The 27,575-nt window shown below is 47.4% G+C and overlaps 1 protein-coding gene across 1 annotated transcript; it reads left to right on the forward strand.

Annotated features, from left to right (window-relative positions):
• The first annotated feature begins 5,110 nt into the window (after window positions 1-5,110).
• On the forward strand, window positions 5,111-26,863 carry LOC144508333 (interleukin-17A-like). The gene is made up of 3 exons (XM_078236168.1): window positions 5,111-5,406; window positions 16,430-16,659; window positions 26,509-26,863. The coding sequence occupies exons 1-3, from the start codon at window positions 5,395-5,397 to the stop codon at window positions 26,747-26,749; spliced, it is 483 nt and encodes a 160-aa protein (XP_078092294.1). The 5' UTR covers window positions 5,111-5,394; the 3' UTR covers window positions 26,750-26,863.
• Window positions 26,864-27,575: the final 712 nt, after the last annotated feature.

Raw genomic sequence — 27,575 nt, forward strand, 5'->3', positions numbered from 1 at the left:
CTGTTAATTTTTAGACAAAAACTATGCCTCATATGAAATGTAATCTGCATGTGGAAACTAGTCGGTGCAGCACGTAATAGAAAAGGCAAATAGGATGTTGGCATTTATTGCAAAAGGACTGGAGTATAAAAGTAGAGACCATCGAGTGTTGGTAAGACCACATCTGGAGTATTGTGTCTAGTTCTGGTTTCCTTATTTGAGGAAGGGTGTGGTGACACTGGAGGCAGTTCAGAGAAGGTTCACCAGATTGATTCCAGGGATGAAGGCATTGATGTATGAGGAGAGATTTAAAAAGTTTGAGCTTGTACTCACTGGAGTTTAGAAGAATGAGAGGGGATCTGATCGAGGTATATAAAATTTTAAAAGGGATTGATAGAGTAAATGTAGACCAAATGTTTCCTCTTGTGGGACAATCTCGAACAAGAGGTCACAGGGTATAGGTTGAGAGGCGGTAGATTTAAAACTGAGATGAGGAGGAACTACTCGCAGAGAGGGTGGTGAATTTGTGGAACTCGCTGCCCCCATAGCGCGGTGGAGTCTGAATCATTGAATGGTTTCAAGAGGGAGTTAGATATATTTCTAATAAATAAAGGGAAAGAGGGATGTGGGGAACAGGTGGAGAGGTGGATTTGAGACCAGGGAGAGATCAGCCATGATCTGATTGAATGGTGGAGCAGGCTCGAAGGGCTGAATTTGCCAACTTCTGATCCTAATTCCTATGAGTCTTCTTAGAATCAGCACGGCTCACTTCAGTGCATACACATCTGAATTAGATGGTTTGTTACAGGAAGTACTAACATTTCAATATAATAATAAGGGAGCAATGTCTTTTGGATGAGGTAAATAAATCAAGAGCCCTTTCAGGTGGAATTTGATATCCTAATTTGCCTTTAGATGTAGCTGAGCGAGGAAAGATGATTGTTCAGTTGCATTCTGTGGATGAGGAGTGTAAATTTCCCTTTGAATGTGGGTGGAAAACTGGCTGAAGTGAATTAGCTGTCTTTATGGAACTGCAGTTACACACCCCACCCATTGTACAGGATAGGCAACAACACCTCCTCCACGATCATCCTCAACACCGGTGCCCCGCAAGGCTGTGTTCTCAGCCCCCTACTATACTCCTTATACACCTATGACTGTGTGGCCCAATTCCCCTCCAACTCGATTTTCAAGTTTGCTGATGACACCACCGTAGTGGGTTGGATCTCAAACAATGATGAGACAGAGTACAGGAATGAGATAGAGAATCTGGTGAACTGGTGCAGCAACAATAACCTCTCCCTCACTGTCAACAAAACAAATTCTCATCGACTTCAGAAAGCATCGTGGAGAACATGTCCCTGTCTACATCAATGGGGACGAAGTAGAAATGTTCGAGAGCTTCAAGTTTTTGGTGTCCAGATCACCAACAACCTGTCCTGGTCCCCCCATGCCGACACTATAGTTAAGAAAGCCCACCAACGTCTCTACTTTCTCAGAAGACTAAGGAAATTTGGCGAGTCAGCAGGAGCCATACCAAGCTGTGATACAACCAGAAAGAGTGCTTTGTATGGTGCATCTGTAAAAGTTGGTGAGAGTCAGAATGGACATGCCAAATTTCCTTAGTCTGTTGAGGATGATCGTGGAGGAGGTGTTGTTGCCTATCCTTACTGATTGTGGTATGTGCGTTAGGAAGTTCAGGATCCAGTCACAGAGGGAGGTGCTGAGGCCCAGGCCACGGAGTTTGGAGATGAGTTTCGTCGGAATAATGGATGCTCCGGTTTCCTCCCACAGTCCGAAAGACGTGCTGATTAGGTGGATTGGCAATGCTAAATTCTCCCTCAGTGTACCTGAACAGGCGCCGGATTTTGATTTGATTTGATTTGATTTATTATTGTCACATGTATTAGTATACAGTGAAAAGTATTGTTTCTGGCACGCTATACAAACAAAGCATACCGTTCATAGAGAAGGAAAGGGGAGAGTGCAGAATGTAGTGTTACAGTCATAGCTAGGGTGTAGAGAAAGATCAACTTAATCATAGAAATCATAGAAACCCTGCAGTGCAGAAGGAGGCCATTCGGCCCATCGAGTCTGCACCGACCACAATCCCACCCAGGCCCTACCCCCACAATGCAAGGTGAGTCCATTCAAAGGTCTGACAGCAGCAGGGAAGAAACTGTTCTTGAGTCGGTTGGTACATGACCTCAGACTTTTGTATCTTTTTCCCGAAGGAAGAAGGTGGAAGAGAGAATGTCTGGGGTGCCTGGGGTCCTTAATTATGCTGGCTACTTTGCTGGGGCAGCAGAAAGTGTAGACAGAGTCAATGGAGTATGGCGACTAGGGGATTTTCACAGTAATGTCATTGCAATGTTGTACCTGTAATGCCCTCAAGACTTCCCAAAGCATTTCATGAATAATGAAGTGGTTTGGAAGTGTAGACACATCGGGTGGAGTTTTGGGGAGAGGTGACTAGGGTCTTGCCCAGTGGCTGGAGACCCAGCGAGAGCCCCTGTGTCACCTCTCTTAGAATCATAGAATCCCTATAGTGCAGAAGGAGGACATTCAGCCCATCGAGTCTGCACCAACAACAATCCACCAGACCCTATCCCCGTATCCCCACGTATTTACCCTGCTAATTCTCCTGACACTAAGGGGCAATTTAACATGCCCAATCAATCTAACCCGCACATCTTTAGAGTGTGGGAGGAAACCGGAGCACACAGAGGAAACCCACACAGACACGGGGAGAACGTGCAGACTCCACACAGACAGTGGCCCAAGCCAGGAAATCGAACCCAGGTCCTTGGCGCTGTGAGGCAGCAGTGCTAACCACTGTGCCACCGGCGACACAGTGGAAGTTCTCTTCGGGAAGCTTCCCCCCCCCCACCCCCCCACCCCCCCCCCCCCCCCCCACACCCCCCCACCACCCCTCCCTGCCCCAGGCACTTGACAGGCCAGTGGTGGGCCTTCCCAGGGATGGGGTCTGGGAATGGAAGCCCCATTCGCTGAGGGGCTACCAACCAATTGGAGGCCAGCTGCTCAATTGAACAGCAGAGAAGCCAGAGAGTGAGTACAATATTCATGTGAGGCTGAACATCATCAATGGATTCCAGGCCCGTAGGAGACTGATGGGAGTCACCGGGCAAGGGGAGGGGGCGGCGTTAGCAGCAAGGGCAACGGTCTGAACCCCACCTCCCCTTTTGAATGAGGGACCCTGCTCAGGCCCACAAACAGCCCTCCATGGGTTGCTTGTAATACTCCCCCCCCCCCACCCTATGGTGACCCCCCCATGCCCAACGCTGGGTTAATACAACAGTCTTGAGATCAGGTCCATTCCTGCTGTGGATTTAATCGAGGTGGAAGTGGCTGATGGCAGGCCTCCGCCCACCGCCCTTCTCCAGCCTGATTAAATGTCCCCTGCCATCAGACTCACCGTGGGGGAAGGGCACAAATCCCTACCCATAGTCCCCAATGTGAGCATAGTAAGATCCCACAATCATGTGATGTGAGCAGAGAGTCTGCTTTGGTGATGTTGATTTTGAGGAGTAAGTATTGGCCAAGCCTTGGTGCCTTGGTTTAGCACCTCACCTGACACACAGCACTTCTGACAGTGCAGCACTCCTGGGGCGTCCACCTAGATTTCTTTTTAATTGGTTGGATGTTGGTCAGCATTCATTGCCTATGGCCTGAGTGGCTTAGAGGCCATTTCATAGGCCAGTTAAGAGTCCACCACATTGCTGTGAATCTGGAGTCACAGAATTCCTACAGTGCAGAAGGAGGCCATTCTGCCCTTTGAACCTGCATCAACTCTCCACCAACAGAGTATCTTATCCAAGCCTTATCCCTATACCGTGTCAACAGATTTCTTTCCCTAAAGGGCAATAGTGGACCAGATGGGTTTTTACAACAATCGACTTTGGGTGGCATGGTGGCACAGTGGTTAGCACTGCTTCCTCACAGCACCAGGAACCTGGGTTCGATTCCTGGCTTGGGTCAGTGTCTGTGTGGAGTCTGCACGTTTTCCCCGTGTCTACGTGGGTTTCCTCTGGATGCTCCCATTTCTTCCACAATCCGAAAGACGTGCTGGTTAGGTGCATTGGCCATGCTTAATTCTCCCTCAGTGTACCCGAACAGGCACCGGAAAGAAACATAGAAAAACTACAGCACAAAACAGGCCCTTCGGCCCCACAAGTTGTGCCGAACATATCCCTACCTTTTAGGCCTACCTATAACCCTCCATCCTATTAAGTCCCATGTACTCATCCAGGAGTCTCTTAAAAGACCCTATCGAGTTTGCCTCCACCACCACTGACGGCAGCCGATTCCACTCGCCCACCACCCTCTGTGTGAAAAACTTCCCCCTAACATTTCCCCTGTACCTATCCCCCAGCACCTTAAACCTATGTCCTCTCGTAGCAGCCATTTCCACCCTGGGAAAAAGCCTCTGAGAGTCCACCCGATCTATGCCTCTCAACATCTTATATACCTCTAGTAGGTCTCCTCTCATCCTATGTCTCTCCAAGGAGAAAAGACCGAGCTCCCTCAGCCTATCCTCATAAGGCATGCCACTCAATCCAGGCAACATCCTTGTAAATCTCCTCTGCACCCTTTCAATCTTTTCCACATCCTTCCTGTAATGAGGCGACCAGAACTGAGCACAGTACTCCAAATGTGGAGACTAGGGGATTTTCACAGTAATTTCATTGCAGTGTTAATGTAAGCCTACTTGTGACTAATAAATAAACTTTAAACAATGGTTTCATGGTCATCAGTAGACTTTTATCAAATTTAGATTTCACGATCTGCCTTGGCCCAGACCCAAACCCCCCAGATAATTACCCTGGGTCTGTAGATACTAGTCTAATCCATTAGATTACCTCAAAGCTCTGGACCCATACCTGGATTCACAAACTCTCAACTCACAGCACAGGTGAGCTGACACTGTGGTCTGTCATTCTCTAACTTCGCCCCCCATCTATTTATTTCAGAAACTGCTTAAATTGAAAACATGTCTCATCAGCCAAATAGTTATCCGGATTATTCTCAATCAGAATATTACAGCGAAACTTTCTTTGTTGTCCAATAACAAAATTTTTTTTTGGGGGGGGTGCGGGGGGAATGTGTGACTGTACGTGCAGTGTGTCATTGCGGTGTCATGTTCGCTCCAAGGGAGTTTCTACAACTTTCAGAACTGCCTTTTATGGAGTACAGTCTGATTCCCCCGCCCTCTCTCTTTGTCTAGCTGGTCGGGCTCCAGATCCTGCCTCTGCTTTATTGTGGGAGTTTCCAGACCAAATGAAACCGCGTCGGATCGCCTTTTAAAACTGCCCCAGACCTGGAAGGATCCACACAGCAAGGAGAGCCAAGGGAGAAAATACGGAAGTAGGGAGCCTGCCACTGAAACGGACAAGAATGTATTTCAAGGTAACTTGGGAGTGATATTGAGCTGAGGGGTAGAATGTCCCAGTGTACACTCAACCTGAACCTCCTCCTCTGCTCTGTGTGTTGCTTCTTTTACAAACTTATCTTCACTTCAATCAACTCATTCAACATCTGTGCTGCTACTTTCTATGTCCTTTTGTTTTTGCGCCCTGGTCTTGCTTATCGTTAGCGTTCGCTTCTCGGGTTAAAATAGGGACAAGGGATAAATCCCCTTCCAGCAAGCTGCTGGCATCTGTTCAATGAGTGCACTTTTCAATAAACGTGAGAATTTTACTTCTCCAAATGGTTCCCCGTTTCCATGACTGCAGGTCCCTCAAACAAAGTGAGCAAAGTTTCTGTTTATTCACACGAGTTTCTAACTACTGCCGGCTTATTTCAGAGACTTTAAAAAAAAATTGTGCGAATTCTGTACGCAGCCTAATGAAGGAAGGGCTCTGTTAGAGATTTCTTAAAGTGTCACAAGTAGGCTTACATTAACACTGCAGTGAAGTTACTGTGAAAATCCCCTAGTCGCCACACTCCGGCGCCTGTTCGGGTACACTGAGGGAGAATTTAGCACGGCCAATGCACCTAGTCCGCACGTCTTTCGGATTGTGGGAGGAAACCGGAGCACCCGGAGGAAACCCACGCAGACACGGGGAGAACGTGCAGACTTCACACAGACAGTGACCCAAGCCGGGAATCGAACCCGGGTCCCTGGCGCTGTGAGGCAGCAGTGCTGACCACTGGAGTGCCACATTGTCAGAGGTACCTCCTTTGGCTGTGATATTAAAGTAAGAAGTCTCACAACACCAGGTTAAAGTCCAACAGGTTTATTTAGTAGCAAATACCATGGGAGTATACCATGGTATTTGCTACCAAATAAACCTGTTGGACTTTAACCTGGTGTTGTGAGACTTCTTACTGTGCTTACCCCAGTCCAACGCCGGCATCTCCACATTGTGATATTAAAGCCATATCAATCTGATTATTTGGCTGTTGAAGGAACCGTGGAACTCTTCGAACAAGGGTAGATGCTCTCTGTGTCCCTGCTGGCAGTCCTCAATCATATTAGATAACCTTTCATAAAAGAACAATGCCAAAAATTTTGAAATGGTCATTTCATTCCAATTTTCTGCATAGGACCTGTTGTGTTCCGAGGTGCTTCAATACAATAGTCATTCATTTAATTGTGTTTGTGGAGATCCTGCTGTGTGCAAAATGACATCCGAGTTTGTCTACATTATATCAGTCGTCGCAGTTTGGGTAGTTCATTGAAAGAGCTTTGGGATCTTTCTACACATGTTATTAAAATGTAAATCATTTGGAAATAAGACATAACAATAAGAAAGAGTTGCATTTATACAGTGCTTTTCATATACATCAGATTTCTCAGATGTCTTCATTTACAGCCAATGAAGTACTTTCAGAGTGTAGTCACTGTTGTAATGAAGGAAACACAGCAGCCAGTTTGCACACAGCAAGATCCCACAATCAGATAAGTGACCAGACAATTCCTTTTTGATGTTGATTGGTAAGTAAACATTGGCCAGGACACTGGGGGGAACTCCCTTGTTGCTCTACAAAAGAACGCCCGTATAATCGCTTGCATCCAGCTGAGGGAGCCTTGGTTTCACGTGTCTTCCAAAAGCAAGGCGGCACAGTGGTTAGCCCTGCTGCCTCACAGCGCCAGGACCCGGGTTCGATTCCCGGCTTGGGTCACCGTCTGTGCGGAGTCTGCACGTTTGCTGCGTGGGTTTCCTCCGGCTGCTCCGGTTTCTTCCCACAGTCCAAAAAACGTGCTGGTTAAGTGCATTGGCCATGCTAAATTCTCCCTCAGTGTACCCAAATAGGTGCCAGAGTGTGGCGACTAGGGTATTTTCACAGTAACTTCATTGCAGTGTTAATGTAAACCTACTTGTGACACCAATAAGTAAACTTTAAACTAAAGACTGAAATCAGCAGAAATATCTCCCTGCCAAAATGTCTTGAGAGCTTGGCATGGAAGTGCTCTGTGTGCCTGGGCTTGTACAGGGAGTATCATTTCAAGAGGCTTGGCATTCAGTGGGAACTTGTGTATTGTATAAGTAGCAGGATAAGTGAGTGGAGCATTGCGGGGTGGGGTGGGGCGGGAGATGGTGATAAATTTTGGGTGAAGGTTGAACTCCTTGTGACCATTTTAATTAATTTACACTTAATGGTTACCTGTGGGCCAATAAGATACTTGGACTTAAGTGAAGGAGATTTATTATCAGTTGATTCGCTGATGGTTGGATGACAATCCTATGTTATAACATTCTGTAGCAGAGTGAAGTTCCCTTAAGGCCGCAGAACCAAAAAGTAACGAGACCATTTCCTCACTGTGGCTGAAGTAACCTTGTAAAGAAGGGAGTTGGGGATCGGACCACCCAGTCAATGTGGCCTTCTGAGTGCTTGGAGAAATTTCTCTCCATCCCCGGAACCAGAGTTATTCTTTTCCCTTGAATTAACCTGGGTTTTTGTTTTGAGCTTTGCCGTTGCATGGTCAGAGGCCCCATCTCAAAATGAAACATTTATCTAAAGCCTTGTCTGCCCTTTCAATTAGACGTGAAGAAAGAGCAGAGGCTGGCACCCTGGCCAGCACTGAACTTTCACCCAACACCAGTAAAGATTCTTGACTAACACCGGTAAAAATATAGAAACATGGAAGATAGGAGCAGCAGGAGACTATTTGGCCCTTCGAGCCTGCTCCGCCATTCATCACCATCATGGCTGATCGTCCAACTCAATAGCCTAATCCTGCTTTCTCCCCATAACCTTTGATCCCATTCACCCCAATGCTATATCCAGCAGCCCTCTTGAATACATTCAATGTTTTGGCATCAACTCCTTCCTGTGGTAATGAATTCCACAGGCTCATCACTCTTTGGGTGAAGAAATGTCTCCTCACCTCAGTCCTAAATAGTCTACCCTGAATCCTCAGACTGTGACCCCAAAGTATTTTGCTAAGAATCTGATTGCATTGCCTGTGTGTGGAACCTTGCTCTGTGCAAATATGCTGCCACCTTTCCCTACATTGCAAACTAATTTCCTGTGAAACATCTGGCATAGCCTGAGGCCCAGAGAGGCCCTCTCTCCAAAGTCTTTACATCTGTAAAAGTGGGTCACCCGGAACAGGACTCCATTCTATAGCTGAGGGAGAACTAGCATGCCACCAGACTTTTGAACAGACCCACCTCACATTAATCATCGAATCATTGAATCGACAGTGCAGAAGGAGGCCATTTGGCCCATCGAGCCTGCACCGACAACAATCCCACCCAAGTCTTGTCCTGTCTCCGTAACCCCACATATTTACTCTCGTAATCCCCCTGACATTAAGGGCAATTTATCATGGCCAATCAACCTGACCCACACATATTTGGAGTGTGGGAGGACATCGGAGCACCCGGAGGAAACCCCCGCAGACACGGGGAGAATGTGCAAACTCCACGTAGACAGTGACCCAAGGCCGGAAATGAACCTGGGTCCCTGGCGCTGTGTGGCAGCAGTACGAATCACTGTGCCACCGTGCCGGTAAGTTCTTTCCCTACACCCTAGCTATGACAATAACACTACATTCTAAACTCTCTTCTTTCCTTCCTATGTAAGGTATGTTTTGTCTGTATAGTGTGCAAGAAACAATACTTTTCACTGTCTCCTCATACATGTGACAATAATAAGTCAAATATGCAAGTTCAACATAATCTCTGTGCCCTTATTAATAAAGTCTTTGTGCTTTTATTAACCACTCTCTCTACCTGTTCTGCCACTTTCAGTGACACAGGCGCACATCCAACTAGGTCCCTACACTCCCTGTGTACAGTTTATTTCAGTCTGTCCATGTTCTTCCTACCAGAATAAATCACTGCAGCTTTCACTGTGTTGAACTTGATTCGCAACCTATTCATCTATTCCACTAACTTGTCTATGTCTACTTGAGGCTCCACACTATCCTCCTCACGGTGCTTCGATGTTTCATAACATCTGCAGACTTTGAAATTAAACCCTATGCACCTATATCTACACCATGAAGTGGGTCCAGCAAGTCAGGAAATTTCTAGACTCGAGCTGCCCACCTTGGCAGCAAAAACCCAGTCTCGCTGTGTCATTATTGCACAGAAGGAGGCCGTTCAGTCTATCAAATCCGTGCTGGCTCTCTGTAGAGGAGCCCAGTCACTCCCATTCCCCTGCTGTATCCCCACAGCACTGCAATTTTATTTCCCCAAGCGCCCATTCAACTTCCGTTTTGAAATCGTTTACCGGGCGCGATTACCTGCCGTTCGTGCCCTACTCCCGCTGCAGCGAGGACGGTGAATTTGGCGGCCAGCCAAATCTCCGTTCACTGAGGCGGGACCGGAAAGTCCCATCAGCGTGAATGGAGGTAAGATTCCAGCCCTCGTGTCTGCTCCCTCCACCCTCGGGGTCGGAGTTCCAGGTCGTTGCCACTCACTGCCCTAAAGAGTTCTTCCCCTCATTCTCCCTGTATCACTTCCCCAAAACCCAAGTCTTTGTGCCATTAACCAACAGGAGCAGCATTTCTTTGTCTACTCTATCTCCACCTGTCAAAATGTTGTGTGGAGGATGGAAGTGTCATATTTGCAGAGTTAGGGAGTAGTAGCTATACTTTTGAAGAAGTGACCAGAATGGTTGACGAGGGAAGGGCCGTGGATGTCGTCTATATGGACTTTAGTAAAGCGTTTGACAAAGTCCCTCATGGTAGGCTGGTGAAAAAGGTTGGATCTCATGGGATAAAGGGGGAGGTGGCTAGATGGGTGGAGAACTGGCTTGGTCACAGAAGACAGAGGGTGGTAGTGGAAGGGTCTTTTTCCAGCTGGAGGCCTGTGACTAGTGGTGTTCCGCAGGGCTCTGTATTGGGACCTCTGCTGTTTGTGATTTATATAAACGATCTGGAAGAAGGTGTAACTGGGGTGATCAGTAAGTTTGCGGACGACACAAAATTGGCAGGACTTGCAGATAGTGAGGAGCATTGTCAGAAGCTACAGAAGGATATAGATAGGCTGGAAATTTGGGCAAAGAAATGGCAGATGGAGTTCAATCCTGATAAATGCGAAGTGATGCATTTTGGTAGAAATAATGTAGGGAGGAGCTATACGATAAATGGCAGAACCATAAAGGGTGTAGATACACAGAGAGACCTGGGTGTGCAAGTCCACAGATCCTTGAAGGTGATGTCACAGGTGGAGAAGGTGGTGAAGAAGGCATATGGCATGCTTGCCTTTATAGGACGGGGCATAGAGTATAAAAGTTGGGGTCTGATGTTGCAGATGTATAGAACGTTGGTTCGGCCGCATTTGGAATACTGCGTCCAGTTCTGGTCGCCACACTACCAGAAGGACGTGGAGGCTTTGGAGAGAGTACAGAGGAGGTTTACCAGGATGTTGCCTAGTATGGAGGGGCTTAGTTATGAGGAGAGATTGGGTAAACTGGGGTTGTTCTCCCTGGAAAGACGGAGGATGAGGGGAGACTTAATAGAGGTGTATAAAATTATGAAAGGCATAGATAGGATGAATGGTGGGAAGCTTTTCCCCAGGTCGGTGGTGACGTTCACGAGGGGTCATAGGTTCAAGGTGAAGGGGGGGAGGTTTAACACAGATATCAGAAGGACATATTTTACACAGAGGGTGGTGGGGGCCTGGAATGCGCTGCCAGGCAAGGTGGTGGAGGCGGACACACTGGGAACGTTTAAGACTTATCTAGACAGCCATATGAATGGAGTGGGAATGGAGGGATACAAAAGAATGGTCTAGTTTGGACCAGGGAGCGGCACGGGCTTGGAGGGCCGAAGGGCCTGTTCCTGTGCTGTATTGTTCTTTGTTCTTTGTTCCCCTCCCGTCAGTCCATCCCATCCCATTCCCATCAGTGTGATGTCAGCAAAACCTACATATAATGCAATTCTGATCTGCTGCACCTTGGCTGCACCAACAACATTCTGGGAAGGTTTGCTCACCTGTTTTCCATATTTAATCCCTAAAAAATGAATTGATGTAAATGCAAAGCACAGCAACAGTCAATAGCACTCTTCAAAATACAAAAAGGTTAACAGAAATACATGTTTTTTCTTGTTCAATTGCAACATGACAGCCAGCTGGATTTGACAAGCGACGTAGAACTATTAATTGGTTACACAGACTGCAATAACTCAATTTGATTCCTGGTTTTAACATGTTTGGATTTTTAAAAAAATCCATTCCAGGGATGTGGATGTCGCTGTCTAAGCCAGCGTTCATTGCTTGTCCCTCATTGCTCCTTGAGAACAGTTTTGGTCCCTTTATTTGAGGAAAGATGTTGGAGGCAGTTGGAGGCATTGGAGGCAGTTCAGAGGAGGTTCACTAGATTGATTCCAGAGATGAGGGGTTTGTTGTATGGAGAGAGATTGAACAGTTTAGGCCGATACTTTCTGGAATTTAGAAGAATGAGGGGAGATCAAATTGAGGCGTACAAGATGATAAAAAGGTGTGGATAAAGTAGACGTGGAATGGATGCTTCCGCTGGTGGGGCATTCTCAGTCGAGAGGTCATAGTCTTAGGATAAGGGGTAGCAAATTTAAAACAGAGTTGAGGAGAAACTACTTCTCCCAAAGGGTTGTGAATCTGTGGAATTCACTACCCCAAAGTGCGGTGGATGCCGGGACAGTGAGTAAATTTAAGGAGGAGTTGGACAGATTTTTAATTGGTAATGGGTTGAAGGGTTATGGGGAGAAGGCAGGAAAATGGGGGTGAGAAGCTCAGCAGCTATAATTGAATGGCGTATTGGACTCGATGGGCTGAATGGCCTAATTCTGCTCCTATATCTTATGAACTTGTGAGAAGGTGGTGGTGAGCCATTTTCTTGAACTGTTGCAGTCCATGTGGTGTAGGTACATCCAGCGTGCTGTCAGAGAAAGAGAATTTTGACCCAATGTCAGTGCAGGAATGGCAATCTATTTCCAAGTCAGGATGGTAAATGGCTTGGTGGGGAACCTCCAGGTGGTGGTGTTCCCAAGTGTCTACTACCCTTGTCCTTCTGGATGCTAGTGTTTGTAGGTTTGGAAGATGCTGTCTGAGGAGCGTTGGTGAGTTCTTGAGGTGCATCTTGTAGATGGTACACACTGCTGCTACTGAGTGTTGGTGGTGGAGGGAGTAAATGTTTATATCTCAGTGTTACAGTACAGATAAAGATAAGTACTAATTACCCTTTTAAGAAATACTTGGACATTTTGGTTCTATCCCTGCTCCAGGTTAAGAGTTACTGGGGCTGATTATATTCTTGGTCTCCTCTACGGGATAGGATATGATGGCCTTGTGGTTATGGTCCTGCACAAGTCAGTACACTAGTTGAGTTCAAATGCCTCCATCACCCATTGTGAGTTGCACTGAATCTGATTATTTGTGGGTAAATACTTGAATGAAAATGACAATAGAAAGTGGGGGGTTATTGTAAATTAAACCCTAACTGCTCACAAATGTTGTTCACAGCAGAGAACCATCTACTTGGCTTGGCTTACTCGTGACTGAAGTCCCAGATGTTGATGTTGACTCTTTATGCGCCTCAGGGCATCTTGGGATTGCGAACTTTGGCCATGTCCCAAGAACAGATGTACTTTAAAGAAAAAGTACACTGCAGTCCCAACCCCTGATGGACCTGAAATACCTGTCTTGAATCACCAACAATGTGGATTACATGAGTCACACCTGGGGAAGGCCGGACCCAGGCTAGTAGTGCAAATCGGGCTAATTTGCCAAGATATACCTGCATCTAAATGTCAGATTAAAAAATCCAGGGTGGGGACTGGAAATACTCCCTCCTGCCCAACTCTCATTTTAATGGATGCCTTAGCCTGAAGGTAAAGAATAGTGTTGTTTCACAGCCTGTCCTCGCTGCCACATACTGTGCTGCAAGAGCAGTGGAATGAATGTTCAGCATGTCTGACTATCTAATAGGGAGTTAGAATCCCTACAATGCGGAAGGAGGCCATTCAGCCCATTGAGTCCGCACCCACTCTCTGATAGAGCATTTTACCTAGACACTCCCTCCCACCCTATCCCTGTAACCCCCACGCATTTACCCCACCATTCCTTACACATCTTGGGACACGATGGGACAATTTAGCACAGCCGGTCCACCTAACCTGCGCCTCTTTGGAGTGTGGGAGGAAACCGGAGCACCCGGAGGAAATGCATGCAGATGTGGGGAGAACGTGCAAACTCCGCACAGTCACCCGAGGCTGGAATCGAACCCGGGTCCCTGGCGCTGTGAGGCAGCATTGCTAACCACTGTGCCACCTTGCTGCCAGTTCCTGATGTTGTCACAAAAAGTACGATTACATAAGTTCTTTTCATGATCTCCGGTTGTCCCAAAGCACTTTGCAGCCAATTTTGTAATGCAGACACCAACACACATACCTATTTTAGTGATATTTTTCATGGCTAAATATTGACCTGGACACAAGACCTCAAGATCATAAGACATAGGAACAGAATTAGGCCACTCGGCCCATCGAGTCTCTCCGCCATTCAATCATGGCTGATATTTTTCTCATCCCCATTCTTTTGCCTTTTCCCCATGACCCCTGATCCCCTTATTAATCAAGAACCTATCTATCTCTGTTTTAAAGACACTCAATGATCTGGTTTCCACTGCCCTCTGTGGCAAAGAGTTCCACAGGTTCACCACTCTCTGGCTGAAGAAATTCCTCCTCACCTCTGTTTTAAATGATCGTCCCTTTAGCCTGAGGTTGTGCCCTCTGGTCAGGAGATCAGGAAATCTGTCCCCTCAAATAGTACCATTGGATTGTTTACTTCTACCCGAGAGATTGGTGGTATCTCACCTTATCATCCCCAGAGATAGCGGCAATTAGTATCATTACAGCTGGGATCTAGGGTAGATTCAAAATCCGTAATAGTCCTTAAGGAGGAGCTGGATGGACACAGGGATTTGGAACAAGAATTCCAAAGAATGGGAAATGAGTGATCGGAAGCATGGCTGTCAAGGGTGGGATATACCACAAGGAAGAATGTTCTCATTGCAAATAGCTTCACACTGGAAAATTAACTTGGGAGCAGTGACTGTTGTATAGGCAAAGCCATCAGGAACATGTGACAGAGGGCAATATGGTGGACAACCAGTTCATCTGGGTTTTTAATGGTATACTTGATGGAAGATTGTTGGTCAGTCACAAAACAACTCCTCTTTGAATAGGGTTACATTAGAGGAAGCTTGATCAGTGAAGGATTAGGTTGATTGGCCATGCTTGATTGCCCCTTAGTGTCAAGGGGATTAGCAAGGTAAATATGATGGGGAGAGTGGTGGGGGGGATTGGGGGGGAGGGGGGGGATTGGGGGGGAGGGGGGGGATTGGGGGGGGGGGGGGGATTGGGGGGGGAGGAGTGGTTACGGGATACGGCCTGGGTGGGATTGTTGTTGGTGCGGGCTCGATGGGCCAAATGGTCTCCTACTGCACTGTAGGGATTCTATGATTCTCAGAACTATAGCAGTTATGTGAAGTCAAAATGGGAGCAAGGACAAAATGTCAAAGAGAATCATAGAATCCTACAGCACAGACGGAGGCCATTTAGCCCATTGAATCCACACCGACCACAATCTCACCCAGGCCCTATGCCTATAACACCATGCATTTACCCTAGCTAGTCCCCTTAACACTAAGGGGCAATTTAGCATGGCCAATCCACCTAACTTGCACATCATTGGACTGTGGGAGGAAACCGAAGAAAACCCACGCAGACACGTGGAGAATGTGCTAACTCCACACAGACGGTGACCCAAGCCGAAAATCGAACCTGGGGTCCCTGGCGCTGTGAGGCAGCAGTGCTAACCCACTGTGCCACCGTGCCTCCTTGTTCTGAGCTGCTCTGAACTGAGCCACTGAAGGTGAGAACAGTTGGTCACAGAAACCTGGGACACTCAGAGGGAGAATTGAAAGAAGGAGAGATTTTCATTTGCCCCACTTGAAGGTGAGGAGGAGACTGAGGCCTAATTGATTGGGCCGCTCCATTGCGAGAGAACTGGAGCCTGTCATCAATGAAGGCATGTGACCTTGTGACATCATTGGCTCAAGAGCAGAGAAGGTTGAATGATGGAGGAGAAACAGATGAGTGGGAACACAGCCTGGGAGGATGCCTGGGGCAGTGGAGAAAGCACCTGAGGGATTGAACTTTGTTCTTAACCCTCATTCGTTTGTAGAATATTTTACAGAGCACACCAACTTGGAAATATCGGACATGGGCGGGAGCTGGCGTATTGTTTGCCAGTGGTGGAATTCTCCGGTCCCGCCTCTGTCATTAGGAATTCCCATTGACATCTCCCCATGCTGGCGGGAAATCCCGCTGGCGTGAACGGTCGGAGAATTCAGGCCATCATCTGTGAATTTGCCTATGATAGATCTCAAATGTTATGTCTTTAACCTGGGTCACATGAGGTTAGCGAAGGATTTCACACAGGTTCAACATCTTGGATGTTTTTCATGTGGTTATTCACCTTCTCCTTTGGGTGGATCTTGTCTGCGGCTAGCCAACTATGGTGGCACAGTGGTTAGCACTGCTGCCTCACAGCGCCAGGAACCTGGGTTCGATTCCTGGCTTAGGTCACTGTCTGTGCGGAGTCTGCACATTTTCCCCGTGTCTGCGTGGGTTTCCTCCAGGTGCTCCGACTTCCTCTCACAGTCCGAAAGATGTGCTGGTTGGGTGCATTGGACATGCTAAATTCTCCCTCAGTGTTACCCAAACAGGCGCCGGAGTGTGGCGACTGAGGGATTTTCACAGTAACTTCATTGCAGTGTGAATGTAAGACTATTTGCGAAACTAATAAATAAACTTTAATAAATTGTGCAGGATCTGGGGAAGAGATGGGCTTGATGTCCTTTTTGTTTGTTGCATGCTTTCAATGTATTCCTGTGGGATTTGTGCTCCTTTCAAAGCATTGTGAGGTATTGGTGACACTGCAGACCATTAATGGGAGTTTCTTTTCTGTTTTCTCCTCTCCTCGGCCAGGTGAAATGGGTTGTCTGTCTCGTGTTGCTCTCAAAAGTTGATGCATCTAATGGAGCCCAGAGGCGATGTGCTGAACCGTCCGACAAGCAGCTGTCAAACGAGTTGGACTATCGGGTGCCGACTGCGGCAATGATCAGCGCAAAGCATCTAAAACCCGGGAGAGCATTCAACACCTCTCACATGCACACGTCTCAGATTGGGGAAAGGAGCACATCTCCATGGTCTTATAGGCAAGTATAAAGTAGCACCTGGTTATAAAACTGACCTCAGCCTTGCATTTGATGCAAATTCTTTCTTGCTTCTTTCCTAATAGAGAAACTGTTGGGAGTTGGTACAGTTTATTAATTTATAAGATGTGGGCATCATTGGCAAGATTGGCCTTTAGTGACCATCTCCAACTGCCCTTAAGAAGGTGTTGGTGAGTCGCCTTCTTGAGAACCCATTTTAGCACCATGGTTAGCACTGCTGCCTCACAGCGCCAGGGACCTGGGTTCAATTCCCAGCTTGGGTCATTGTCTGTATGAAGTCTGCACATTCTCTCCGTGTCTGCGTGGGTTTCCTCCGGGTGCTCCGCTTTCCTCCCACAGTCCGAAAGACGTGTTGGTTGGGTGCATTGTCCATGCTAGGGGACTAGGGGATTTTCACAGTAACTTCATTGCAGTGTTAATATAAGCCTACTTGTGACACTAATAAAAAATAAACTGAAACTTAAAACCTAGAGGGCAGTTAACAGCCAGCCTCTCTGCGTTGAGTCTGGAGTCCCATACAGACCAATCAGGATAAGAGTAATAGATTTCCTCCCCTAAAGAATATTGTTGAACTTTTTAGGTTTCTAATAATAAAGCCATTACCAATGGTCACCCTTATTGATACTAGCAGTTTGGTTAACTAATTTAATTTAAATTCGTCAGATGCTATGGTGAGATTTAAACTTGTGTACATTCCAGATCTCTGGACTACTTGTCCAGTACAATAACCGCAATGCTACTATTCTCCATATGACCATATGGAATCATAAAGAACAGAAAGGTCCCCAGGCCAATCCCTGCGCTGAACTGAAGCAGCTAATATCAGGGATTGGCCATTTGGGAAATGGTGCAGTTGGCCTCAGTTCCCCTTTGATCACCATCCAGGGATCCCTCCTGCAAAATACAATCATAGAATCCCTACAGTGCAGAAGGAGGCCATTCGGCCCATCGAGTCTGCACTGACCACAATCCCACCCAAGCCGTATCCCCATAACCCCATGCATTTACCCTAGCTAGTCCCCCTGGCACTAATGGACAATTTAGCATGGCCAATCCACCTAACCCGCACATCTTTGGACTGTGAGAGGAAACCGGAGCACCCGGAGGAAACCCACGCAGACACGGGGAGGACATGCAAACTCCACACAGATAGTGACCCAAGCCGGGAATCGAATTCGGGTCCCTGGCGCTATGAGGCAGCAGTGCTAACCACTATGCCACCATGCCACCCTACGATTCTATGATTCAATGATTTACCAGTGTTCCAAGTGTGAATGTGGGATAAGGCGAGGCCAGGGTTCACAGCAGGTTTACTGAGTTGATACCAGGGGGAGAGACTTTAGTCTAGAATAGCTTCTAAAAAGGGAATGTATAAGTACAGGTGAAGAAAAAGCTTTACATGATAACTGCCCTATAAAGTTAGCACTTTCAGGGGGCTTGCATAGGCAAAAGGGCCAAATGGGCTTCCTTACTGATGTAATAATCTATGAATGGACTGCACTGCTCCATTTAAAAAAAAGATAATTGTCCCATAACAGCTAGAGGGGGTTTTAAAAATATAATGGGTTGTTTATGATCTGGAACGCTGTGACTGAAAGGACTATGGAACTGAAAAGGGGACAATTTCAGGGCTATGAGGAAAGAGCAGGGGGAGTGGAACCAATTGGAAAGCTCTTTTAAAGACTTAGCACGGGCATGTTGGACTGAATGGCCTCCCATGCTGGAAGATTCTGAGCTTCTTGCAATAACCTGCCAGTAAGAGCGTCTGGTCTCGCACCACATGGCATGCAATTGCAGGCGGGTGTTGGAATGCCTGAACCTGTACCTGAGGAAGAGTCCTTGCTTTTCAGTAGTCAAGGAGAATCTTCCCACATAACACAGTTTACACACATTCTGGTATAACACAGATTGTTCACAGCTCCCTTTGGGCAGAACCATTGTGTTAAACGTATCTAAGTGACGACAGGAGGAGGTGAGAATTATTTTCTGAATAGATTCCAGTTTATGTATCCTATAGTAGTCACCCTACAGAAAGAGGCTATTTGACCCATCATGTCAAGAGTTGGCAGTGACGAGATTAATCTCCCTGCTCTCTCTGCGCAGCCTTCTGTCATTATCTGCTTCAATATCTATCTACTTTTCCTTTCTCAATCACACAGTCCAAAGATATGCAGGTTGGGTGCATTGACCATGCTAAATTGCCCCTTAGTGTCAGAGGGATTAGCAGAGTAAATACGTAAGGTTATGGAGATAGGGTCTGGGTGGGGTTGTTGTCGGTGCTGGCTTGATGGGCTGAATGGCCTCCTTCTGCACTGTAGGGATTCTATGATCTTTGGACTGTGGGAGGAAACCGGAGGAATCCCATGCAGATCCCGTGGGGTTATGCTGCAACCGTGGGGTTATGCTGCAACTGTACAGGACCTTGGTGAGACCACATTTGGAATATTGTGTGCAGTTCTGGTCACCTCACTGTAAGAAGGATGTGGAAGCGCTGGAAAGAGTGCAGAGGAGATTTACCAGGATTCTGCCTGGTTTGGAGGGTAGGTCTTACGAGGAAAGGTCGAGGGAGCTAGGGCTGTTCTCTCTGGAGCGGAAGAGGCTGAGGGGAGACTTAAGAGAGGTTTATAAAATGATGAAGGGGATAGATAGAGTGAATGTTCAAAGACTATTTCCTTGGGTGGATGGAGCTATTACATGGGGGTATAACTATAGGGTTCATGGTGGGAGATATAGGAAGGATATCAGAGGTAGGTTCTTTACGCAGAGAGTGGTTGGGGTGTGGAATGGACTGCCTGCAGTGATAGTGGAGTTAGACACTTTAGGAACATTTAAGCAGTTATTGGATAGGCACATGGAGCACACCAGGATGATAGGGAGTGGGATAGCTTGATCTTGGTTTCAGATGAAGCTCGGTACAACATCGTGGGCTGAAGGGCCTGTTCTGTGCTGTATTGTTCTATGTTCTAGATACAGGGAGAACGTGCAAACTCCACACAGTCACCTGCGGCCAGAATTAAACCCGGGTCCCTGGTGCTGTGAGGCAGCAGTGCTAACCACCATGCCACCGTGCTGCCCTTTTATCTTTTCTCATTGCTCATTAAACCCAAGTTTAAAGTTTATCTATTAGTGTCACAAGTAGGCTTACATTAACACTGCAATGAAGTTACTGTGAAAATCCCCTAGTTGCCACACTCCGGCACCTGTTTGGGGACACTGAGGGAGAATTTAGCACCTAACCGGCACATCTTTCAGACTGTGGGAGGAAACTGGAGCACCCGGAGGAAACCAATGCAGACACGGGGAAAACATGCAGACTCCACACAGACAGTGACCCGAGCCGGGACTTGAACCCGGGTCCCTGGTGCGGTGAGGCAGCAGTGCTCATCGCCAAGTGTACGATCCATTAATGAGATTGCACATGGAACCATTGGTAAGCAGGTTGTAGTGTTTCATTTCCTCCTGCGTTAATATCTTTCCTGCCCTGTCTTGCCTTTTACAAGAATAGAAATGGGCCTGCAGTGGAAGCCCAAATTCTGCAGTGCGTAGTTAACGCATTTCTCGCTGTTGCCCTCCCATTGCCTGAATTCTTGACAAATTGTACCTGGTGCCGACAATACAATGCAGAAGGTGTATATGTAAGAACGCTTTCATTTCTGACTGCATGCCATTCTAATTATTGGTTTCCGTTGTTGAAAGAAGGCGAGGAAATTAATTTACAGGATGATGTTTCTTTGCGCTTTTCAAAACCACCTCAACTAGTTCACTGGCTGTAAAGCACTTTGTGAATCCCAGTGGAATGCAGTCACTGTTGTAATGGAGAGATCTGGCTTGAGCTCAGCAAGCTCCCACACAGAACAATGCAATACATGAGCTGCTAATCTGCTTTAACTGTTGATGGAGGGATTAATGTTAGCTAAAGATATAGAGGTGTATGAAATTATGAGGGGAAGAGATAGAATGGACAGGATAAAATTGTTTCTCTTGGTGAAGAATTCTAGAACCAGGGGACATAGATTCAAGATAAATGGCTGCAGGTGGGAAAATCGTATGAGGAAAGGCTGAGGGGCTTGAGGTTGTTTTCGTTAGAGAGAAGGAGGTTAAGAGGTGACTTAATAGAGGCATACAAGATGATCAGAGGATTAGATAGGGTGGATAGTGAGAGCCTTTTTCCTCGGATGGTGTTGGCTAGCACGAGGGGACATAGCTTTAAATTGAAGGGTGAGAGATATAGGACAGATGTTAGAGGTAGGTTCTTTACTCAGAGAGTAGTAAGGGCGTGGAATGCCCTGCCTGCAGCAGTGGTGGACTCGTCAACGTTGAGAGCATTCAAGTGGTTATTGGATAAACATATGGATGATATTGGAATAATGTAGATTAGAGGGGCTTTAGATTGGTACCACTGGTCGGCGCAACATCGAGGGCCGAAGGGCCTGTACTGCGCTGTAATGTTCTATGTTCTAGGTGTAGAGGGGGCATGAGGGAGAACCTTTCTACGCAGAGGGTGGTGGGTGTTTGGAATTCACTGCCCAAGTTGGTGGTGGAGAGGCCCCAAACTCTTTTTTTATAAAGTACCTGGATCTGCACCTTAAGTGCTGTAAGCTACAGGGCTATGGGCTGGGTACAGGAAGGTGGGATTGGAAAGGGCACCAGGCTGTCCTCAGCCTGGCATGGACAAGATGGGCTGAATGGCCTCCTTCTGTGCTGTATCTTTTCTATGATTCTATAGGGGGAGAAACTCCCCCTGCTTTTCTGTGTAATAGTGGCCATGGGGTCTTTTGGATTCAACTGAGAGGGTAGCCGGGACCTCGGTCTAAGACCTTATCCGAAAGGCAGCTTGATCAGTATGGGAGTGTCGACATGGATTACTCACTCCGATCTCTGGAGTGGGACTTCAACCCGTGGCCTTCTGACTTTGGAGACAGGAGCGCCAGCCAGTGAGTCATAGCAGGAGGTCAGGGGTCAGCTAGCGTTCCGGTACTGATTTGAGCCGCTGTGGGTTGTCTAATTCTCACCATCCAGGCTGTCATGTGACTGAGGAATAATGGTTAGTTGCTGTCTGTGATGAATCAGTATGAGGCAGGAAAGAATAAAGAATATGGGACAAATGCTGTTTTTTAGTGTCAGTAATGTGGAGGGACTATAGAAGCTGGGATTATTTTCATTAGGTTTATAAATAGAGATATTGGGCGGGGTTTTCCAGCCACATTCGCCCCGAAACCGGGCGGCACGGTAGCACAGTGGTTAGCACTGCTGCTTCACAGCTCCAGGGCCCTGGGTTCGATTCCAGGCTTGGGTCACTGTCTGTGTGGAGTTTGCACATTCTCCTCGTGTCTGCGTGGGTTTCCTCCGGGTGCTCCGGTTTCCTCCCACGGCCCAAAGATGTGCAGGTTAGGTTGATTGGCCATGCTAAAATTGCCCTTAGTGTCCTGGGTTAGAGGGATTAGTAGGTAAATCTATGGGGATATGGGGGTAGGGCCTGGGTGGGATTGTGGTCGGTGCAGACTCGATGGGCCGAATGGCCTCTTTCTGTGCTGTAGGGATTCTAAGATTCTAAGAAACCAGAAAATCCCACCCGAGGTCAACAGATCTTTGCATGTCCAGCTCCCCCGCCCACTACTATTCCCGCGGCGGGCAGGACTGGAAAACTCCCCACACCCGCCCCCCACACCCCACATTGAGTACAAAAGTAGCAGGGAAGTTAGACTGAACCTTTATAAAGCCTACTTAGCTCACAACTAGAGTATTGTGTTCAGTTCTGGTCATCGCATCTTTACAGGATGTGGGGGTCCTTGAGAGGGTGCAGAGGAGATTTACCAGAATGGTTCCAGGGATAAGAGAATTTTCGTTTCAAGGTTATGTATGTTTGAAAAAAAAATTGAGGTTGTTTCCCTCTGAGCAAAGGAGATTTGATTGATGTTTATAAGATTATTACGGTTTTGAATAAGGTCGAGGAGCAAAACTGTTCCTATGAGCTGATGGTATGAGAACGGAGGGGGACACAGATTGAAGGTTTTCGACAAGAGTAGTGGTGGGTGGTGAGGGGGGTGGGGGGGCGTGTGCAAGGGAGTGTCGATGGGGGTGGGAGGAGCAATATGAAGGGGAACCTTTCACACAGTGGGTGCTAATGACCTGGATCTATCGGCCCACAGGGGTGGTGGAAGCAGAGACGATGCATGATTTCAAAAACAAATTGGACGGGCCCTTGAAGGGAATCACCCTGTAGGACAAGGGCAGAGAACATGGAACAATACAACACAGGAACAGGCCCTTCGGCCCACCATGTTCTGCCGAACATGACGCCAAATTAAACTAATCCCTTCTGCCTGCCCTTGCTCTGTCTCCCTCTATTCCTCGCATATTCATGTGCTTATCTAAAAGCCCCTTAAACACCCCTATCGTATCTGCCTCCACCACCCCTGATTTGATTTGATTTGACTTATTATTGTCACATGTATTAACATACAGTGAAAAGTATTGTTTGTTGCGCGCTATACAGTACTGACAAAGCATACCGTTCATAGAGAAGGAAAGCAGAGAGTGCAGAATGTAGTGTTACCGATAAAGGCAAGCGGGCGAATGGGGCTGACCGGATTGTTGCATGAAGAGCTGCCATGGAGCCAATGGCTGAATGGCCTCATTCTGTACAACCAGTTACTCCAAGAGGGTAAAGCTGAGTTTTAATAGTTTGTAATAGTAAGAGGTATCGATGGAGTAAAGAAGGAGGAACTATCTCCATTGGGAGGGCGTTTGGAGGACTTCGGTTTTAAGATCATTGGCAAAGGAACCAGAGGAGTGATGAGAATATTTTCACGTGAGTTGCTGCGACCTGGTTCATGTTGCTCCTGATAGGGTCATAGAACCCCTTAAGTATAGAAGAAGGCCGTAACCCCTCGTATCTACCCTGCTAGTCCCTCTAACACGAAGGGGCAATTTAGCATGGCCAATCCACCTAACCTGCACATCTTTAGACTGTGGGAGGAAACTGGAGCACCCGGAGGAAACCCATGCAGACATGGGAAGAACGTGCAAACTCTACACAGACAGTGACCCAAGCCGGGAATCGAACCCGGTTCCCTGGCGCTGTGAGGCAGCAGTGCTAACCACTGTGCCACCATGATGCACAGAAAAGAGAATTGGATAAATGGGGGGAACAATAGTGGGGTTATGAGGAATGAGGGTGGCATGATGGCACAGTGGTTAGCACTGCTGCCTCACAGCGCCAGGAACCCGGGTTCGATTCCTTTTTTGGGTCACTGTCTGTGGGGAGTTTGCACTTCTCCCCGTGTCTGCGTGGGTTTCTTCCGGGTGCTCCGATTTCCTCCCACAGTCCAAAGATGTGCGGCTTAGGTGGATTGGCCATCCTTAATAGCCCCTTAGTGTCAGGTGAACTAGCTAGGGATAAATGCATGGGTTTATGGGGATAGGGCCTGGATGGGATTGTGGTCGGTGCAGACTCGATGGGCTGAACGGCCTCCTTCTGCACTGTAGGATTCTATGATTCCAAAATTCTATGATTCTATGAGTAGGTGGTATGGGTCTAATGGAATAGAGCTGACACATGCACAATGGGCTGAATGGCCTCTCCACGCCCTTCGTAGAGTCAGAGCACTGAAGCTAAATGTGGGGAGAGTTGTGGGGAAGTGGCTGATCTGTATATGTGTTGTGTCACGTTTTAGTGGCAAAGTTTAATGGCTTGATTTATTTGTGGAATAAACACAATACCAAAGCTCAGCCCAGTCAGGTTTATCTGGAATTTCTGCTGTTACAACATTGATTCTTCAGGCAAGTAAAGCCCAAATTAGAGTTATCACAAGCTGTGTCATGCTGCAGGTGGTATGTGCTCTTGAGTAAGTTAAAGGTCATGTCACCATAGTCCCAGGTGACTATAGGCTGCTCTGCCCATTGAAGGGGGAGAGCTAACTGCTGGTGGTTTAACCTGAGGATCTCCACACCTCAGGCAGAGGGCAAGGTTGAGAAGGTGGGGCCGTCACGAATAACCGCAGCCAATATGGGAATTGTTGGCATCACGAATCAGCTGTCCAGCCAACTCAGCTAAACCGACCCCCACTCTTCCAGTGTAGACCTCCAGTATCATGCCAATAACTCTTAGAGGGACTCTCCTTTAAAAACTGTGCGGACATCTAGGACGGGATTTTCCAGCCGCACTCACCCCAAGACCAGAAAATCCCACCCGAGGTCAACGAACCTTTGCATGGTCTGTGTCCCACCCCGCTACTATTCCTGTGGCAGGAAAATTCCGCCCATAGGAACAGGAGTGTAGGCCATGCTAAATTGCCTCTTCGTGTCAGGGAGACTAGCTAGGGTAAATGCATGGGGTTATGTGGATGGGGTCTTGGTGGTATTGTGATTGGTGCAGACTTGATGGGCCAAATGGCCTCCTTCTGCACTGTAGGATTCTATAACCCACCATTCTGTCAACTTGCTGTGATTTCTAAATTCGGACCCCGAAATTTCTCTGCTCATCCCAGTTTCTCTCCATTTTAGACAACGCGATGTGGAAACCTCGTTGCTTCATTGTTGTTTATTGTGTAATTTGTACTTCAAGTTGTGAAAATAGCTAATGGGTGACTGATAAAGGTGCCTGTTGCTCACAGAAACCTGTAGGGCTGGTGTTTGTTTAGCATTCCAGGAGGCAGTGATGGAGCTATTATAATTGGCCTTTGGATTGGGCAAGGACAAGAAAACAAAACCATCCAACTGTTGCAGAGGAACAGCCAGATGCCATTCGGCCCCTCAATCCCATTCTACTCTTAATCTCTTTAATAGCTGACCTGTACCTCAACTCCATTTGCCTGTCTTCATTCCTTGATACCCCTCACTGTCAGCCTCGATCTTACAATCTCCAATTGACCCAGCACCGCAGTCTTTTTGGGAAAGAGAGCACGGGATTTCCGTCACACTTTGGGTGATAATGTTTCCCAATTTTGCCGCTGAACGGGCTATCGCTAATTTTAAGGTTGTGCTCTCTTGAACTGGTTGTTCCCCACCTAAGGAAACAGTTTATCTGTATCTACCTCTAAGGTAGATAAGTCAACACCTTTTCCCAAAGGTAGGGGAGTCTAAAGCTAGAGGGCATAGGTTTAAGGTGAGAGGAGATAGACACAAAAGTGTCCTTTTTCACACAGAAGGTGGTGAGTGTCTAGAACGAGCTGTCAGAGGTAGTAGTATAGGCGGGTACAATTTTGTCTTTTAAAAAGCACTTAGACAGTTAGATGGGTATAGAGGGATATGGGCCAAATGCGGGCAATTGGGACTAACTTAGTGGTAAAAACTGGGTGGCATGTTGGGCCGAAAGGCCTGTTTACATGCTGTAAACCTCTATGACTCTAAGCGTACCTTATCGTGGGCACACGCATAGACTGAATGGCCTCCTTCTGTTCTACACGATTCTATTCTTCACGGTGGCACAGTGGTTAGCACTGCTGCCTCACAACACCGTGGACCCAGGTTCAATTCCTGCTTCAGGTGACTGTGCGTTCTCCCCTGTGTCTGCGTGGGTTTCCTCCGGGTGCTCCGGTTTCCTCCCACAGTCCGAAAGATGTGCTGGTTAGGGTGCATTGGCCATGCTAAATTCTCCCTCAGTGTACCCAAACAGGTGCCGGAGTGTGGCGACGAGGGGATTTTCACAGTAACTTCATAACAGTGTTAATGTAAGCCAACTTGTGACACTAATAAATAAGCTTTAAAAACTTCGAATATCCTTCCATCTCCAAAAGACATTAAATTCTAGACTTCTTCATGCCTGGGTGGGTCACTATCGAAGGTATAACTTGACCTTGTCCTAATTCTTAGTCCCTTTTCAATCTGCAGAGTAAATGAAGATAAGGCGCGCTACCCAAGGCAGCTAATGGAAGCATACTGCCTGCACAAGGGTTGTTTCGGGCCTGATGGGCGAATGGACAACAGTGTAATGAGTGTACCCTATCACACAAATGTTCTGGTGCTGAGGAGAACAATGAGATGCAAACGCAAGATCTACATCTACAAACTGGCTGAGGAAAAAATCCCGATGTTCTGTGTGTGTGTGGTGCCCAAAGTAGCCAGGGCTTAACAGAAACAGCTGAGATCCCCGTGACGTGAATGTAGCAGTCATTGTAAGATTCGTGGAAAAGTATTTCTGCAGGCCAGTAATAAAAATGCGGAATATTTTGATTATCTCCTGAAATCCAACTGTGTTTCTTGCTCTCTTGCTCATCCGACTCTAAGGTAACACACAGTTTCCGGAGGTGAGTCACCAGCTTTGTTGGGCCCAACGTCAGATACAGCTGAGGTTTAACCCTGCTCTTTTCTGTTAGTGGGTCACAATGGAATAACACTCAGGGAGATGTACCACCAACTTAAAGATGTGCGGTTAGGTTTGCCATGCTCAATTGCCCCTGAGTGTCAGGGGGGCTAGCAGGGTAAAACTGGCGGTTACGGGGATAGGGCCCTCATGGGATTGTGCAGGCTCGATGGGCCGAATGGCCTCTTTCTGCACTGTAGAGATTCCATGGGTGGGATTTTCGGCCTCGCTCGTTCCGAAACCGTAAAATCCCGCCTAAGGTCAACGGGCCTCCCAATGCCCCGCCCCTCGCCCGCTCCGATTCCCATGGTGGGCAGGCCGGTCAAATCCCAGTCTGTGATTCGATGAAATGTGTGAAAAGACAAGCTCCAGTTGATTATTGAGTGATCCCTGGGTGGAGGGAGAGGGATCGGATGTATCACCACACATCAACAACAACCTGCATTTCTATAGTGCCTTTTAACATGGGGGAGAGAGTTTAGGGAGAGGGGTGCAGATAACTCGCTCCTTTCCGCTCATCTCCCCACCCCCCCCCCCCCCCCCCCCCCCCCCGCCCCATCCCCCCACTCAACATCAGCTTGCCCTGTAGCCATCA

The sequence above is a fragment of the Mustelus asterias genome, chromosome 20 (genome assembly GCF_964213995.1).
Source record: "Mustelus asterias chromosome 20, sMusAst1.hap1.1, whole genome shotgun sequence".
In the NCBI taxonomy this organism is placed as follows: Eukaryota; Metazoa; Chordata; class Chondrichthyes; order Carcharhiniformes; family Triakidae; genus Mustelus; species Mustelus asterias.

What these genes read in the sequence shown, in the direction of transcription:
- LOC144508333 (XM_078236168.1), top strand. An exon ending in ACATCTCCATGGTCTTATAG is followed by an intron (nt 16,660 to 26,508) that starts GCAAGTATAAAG and finishes TTCAATCTGCAG; the next exon opens with AGTAAATGAAGATAAGGCGC.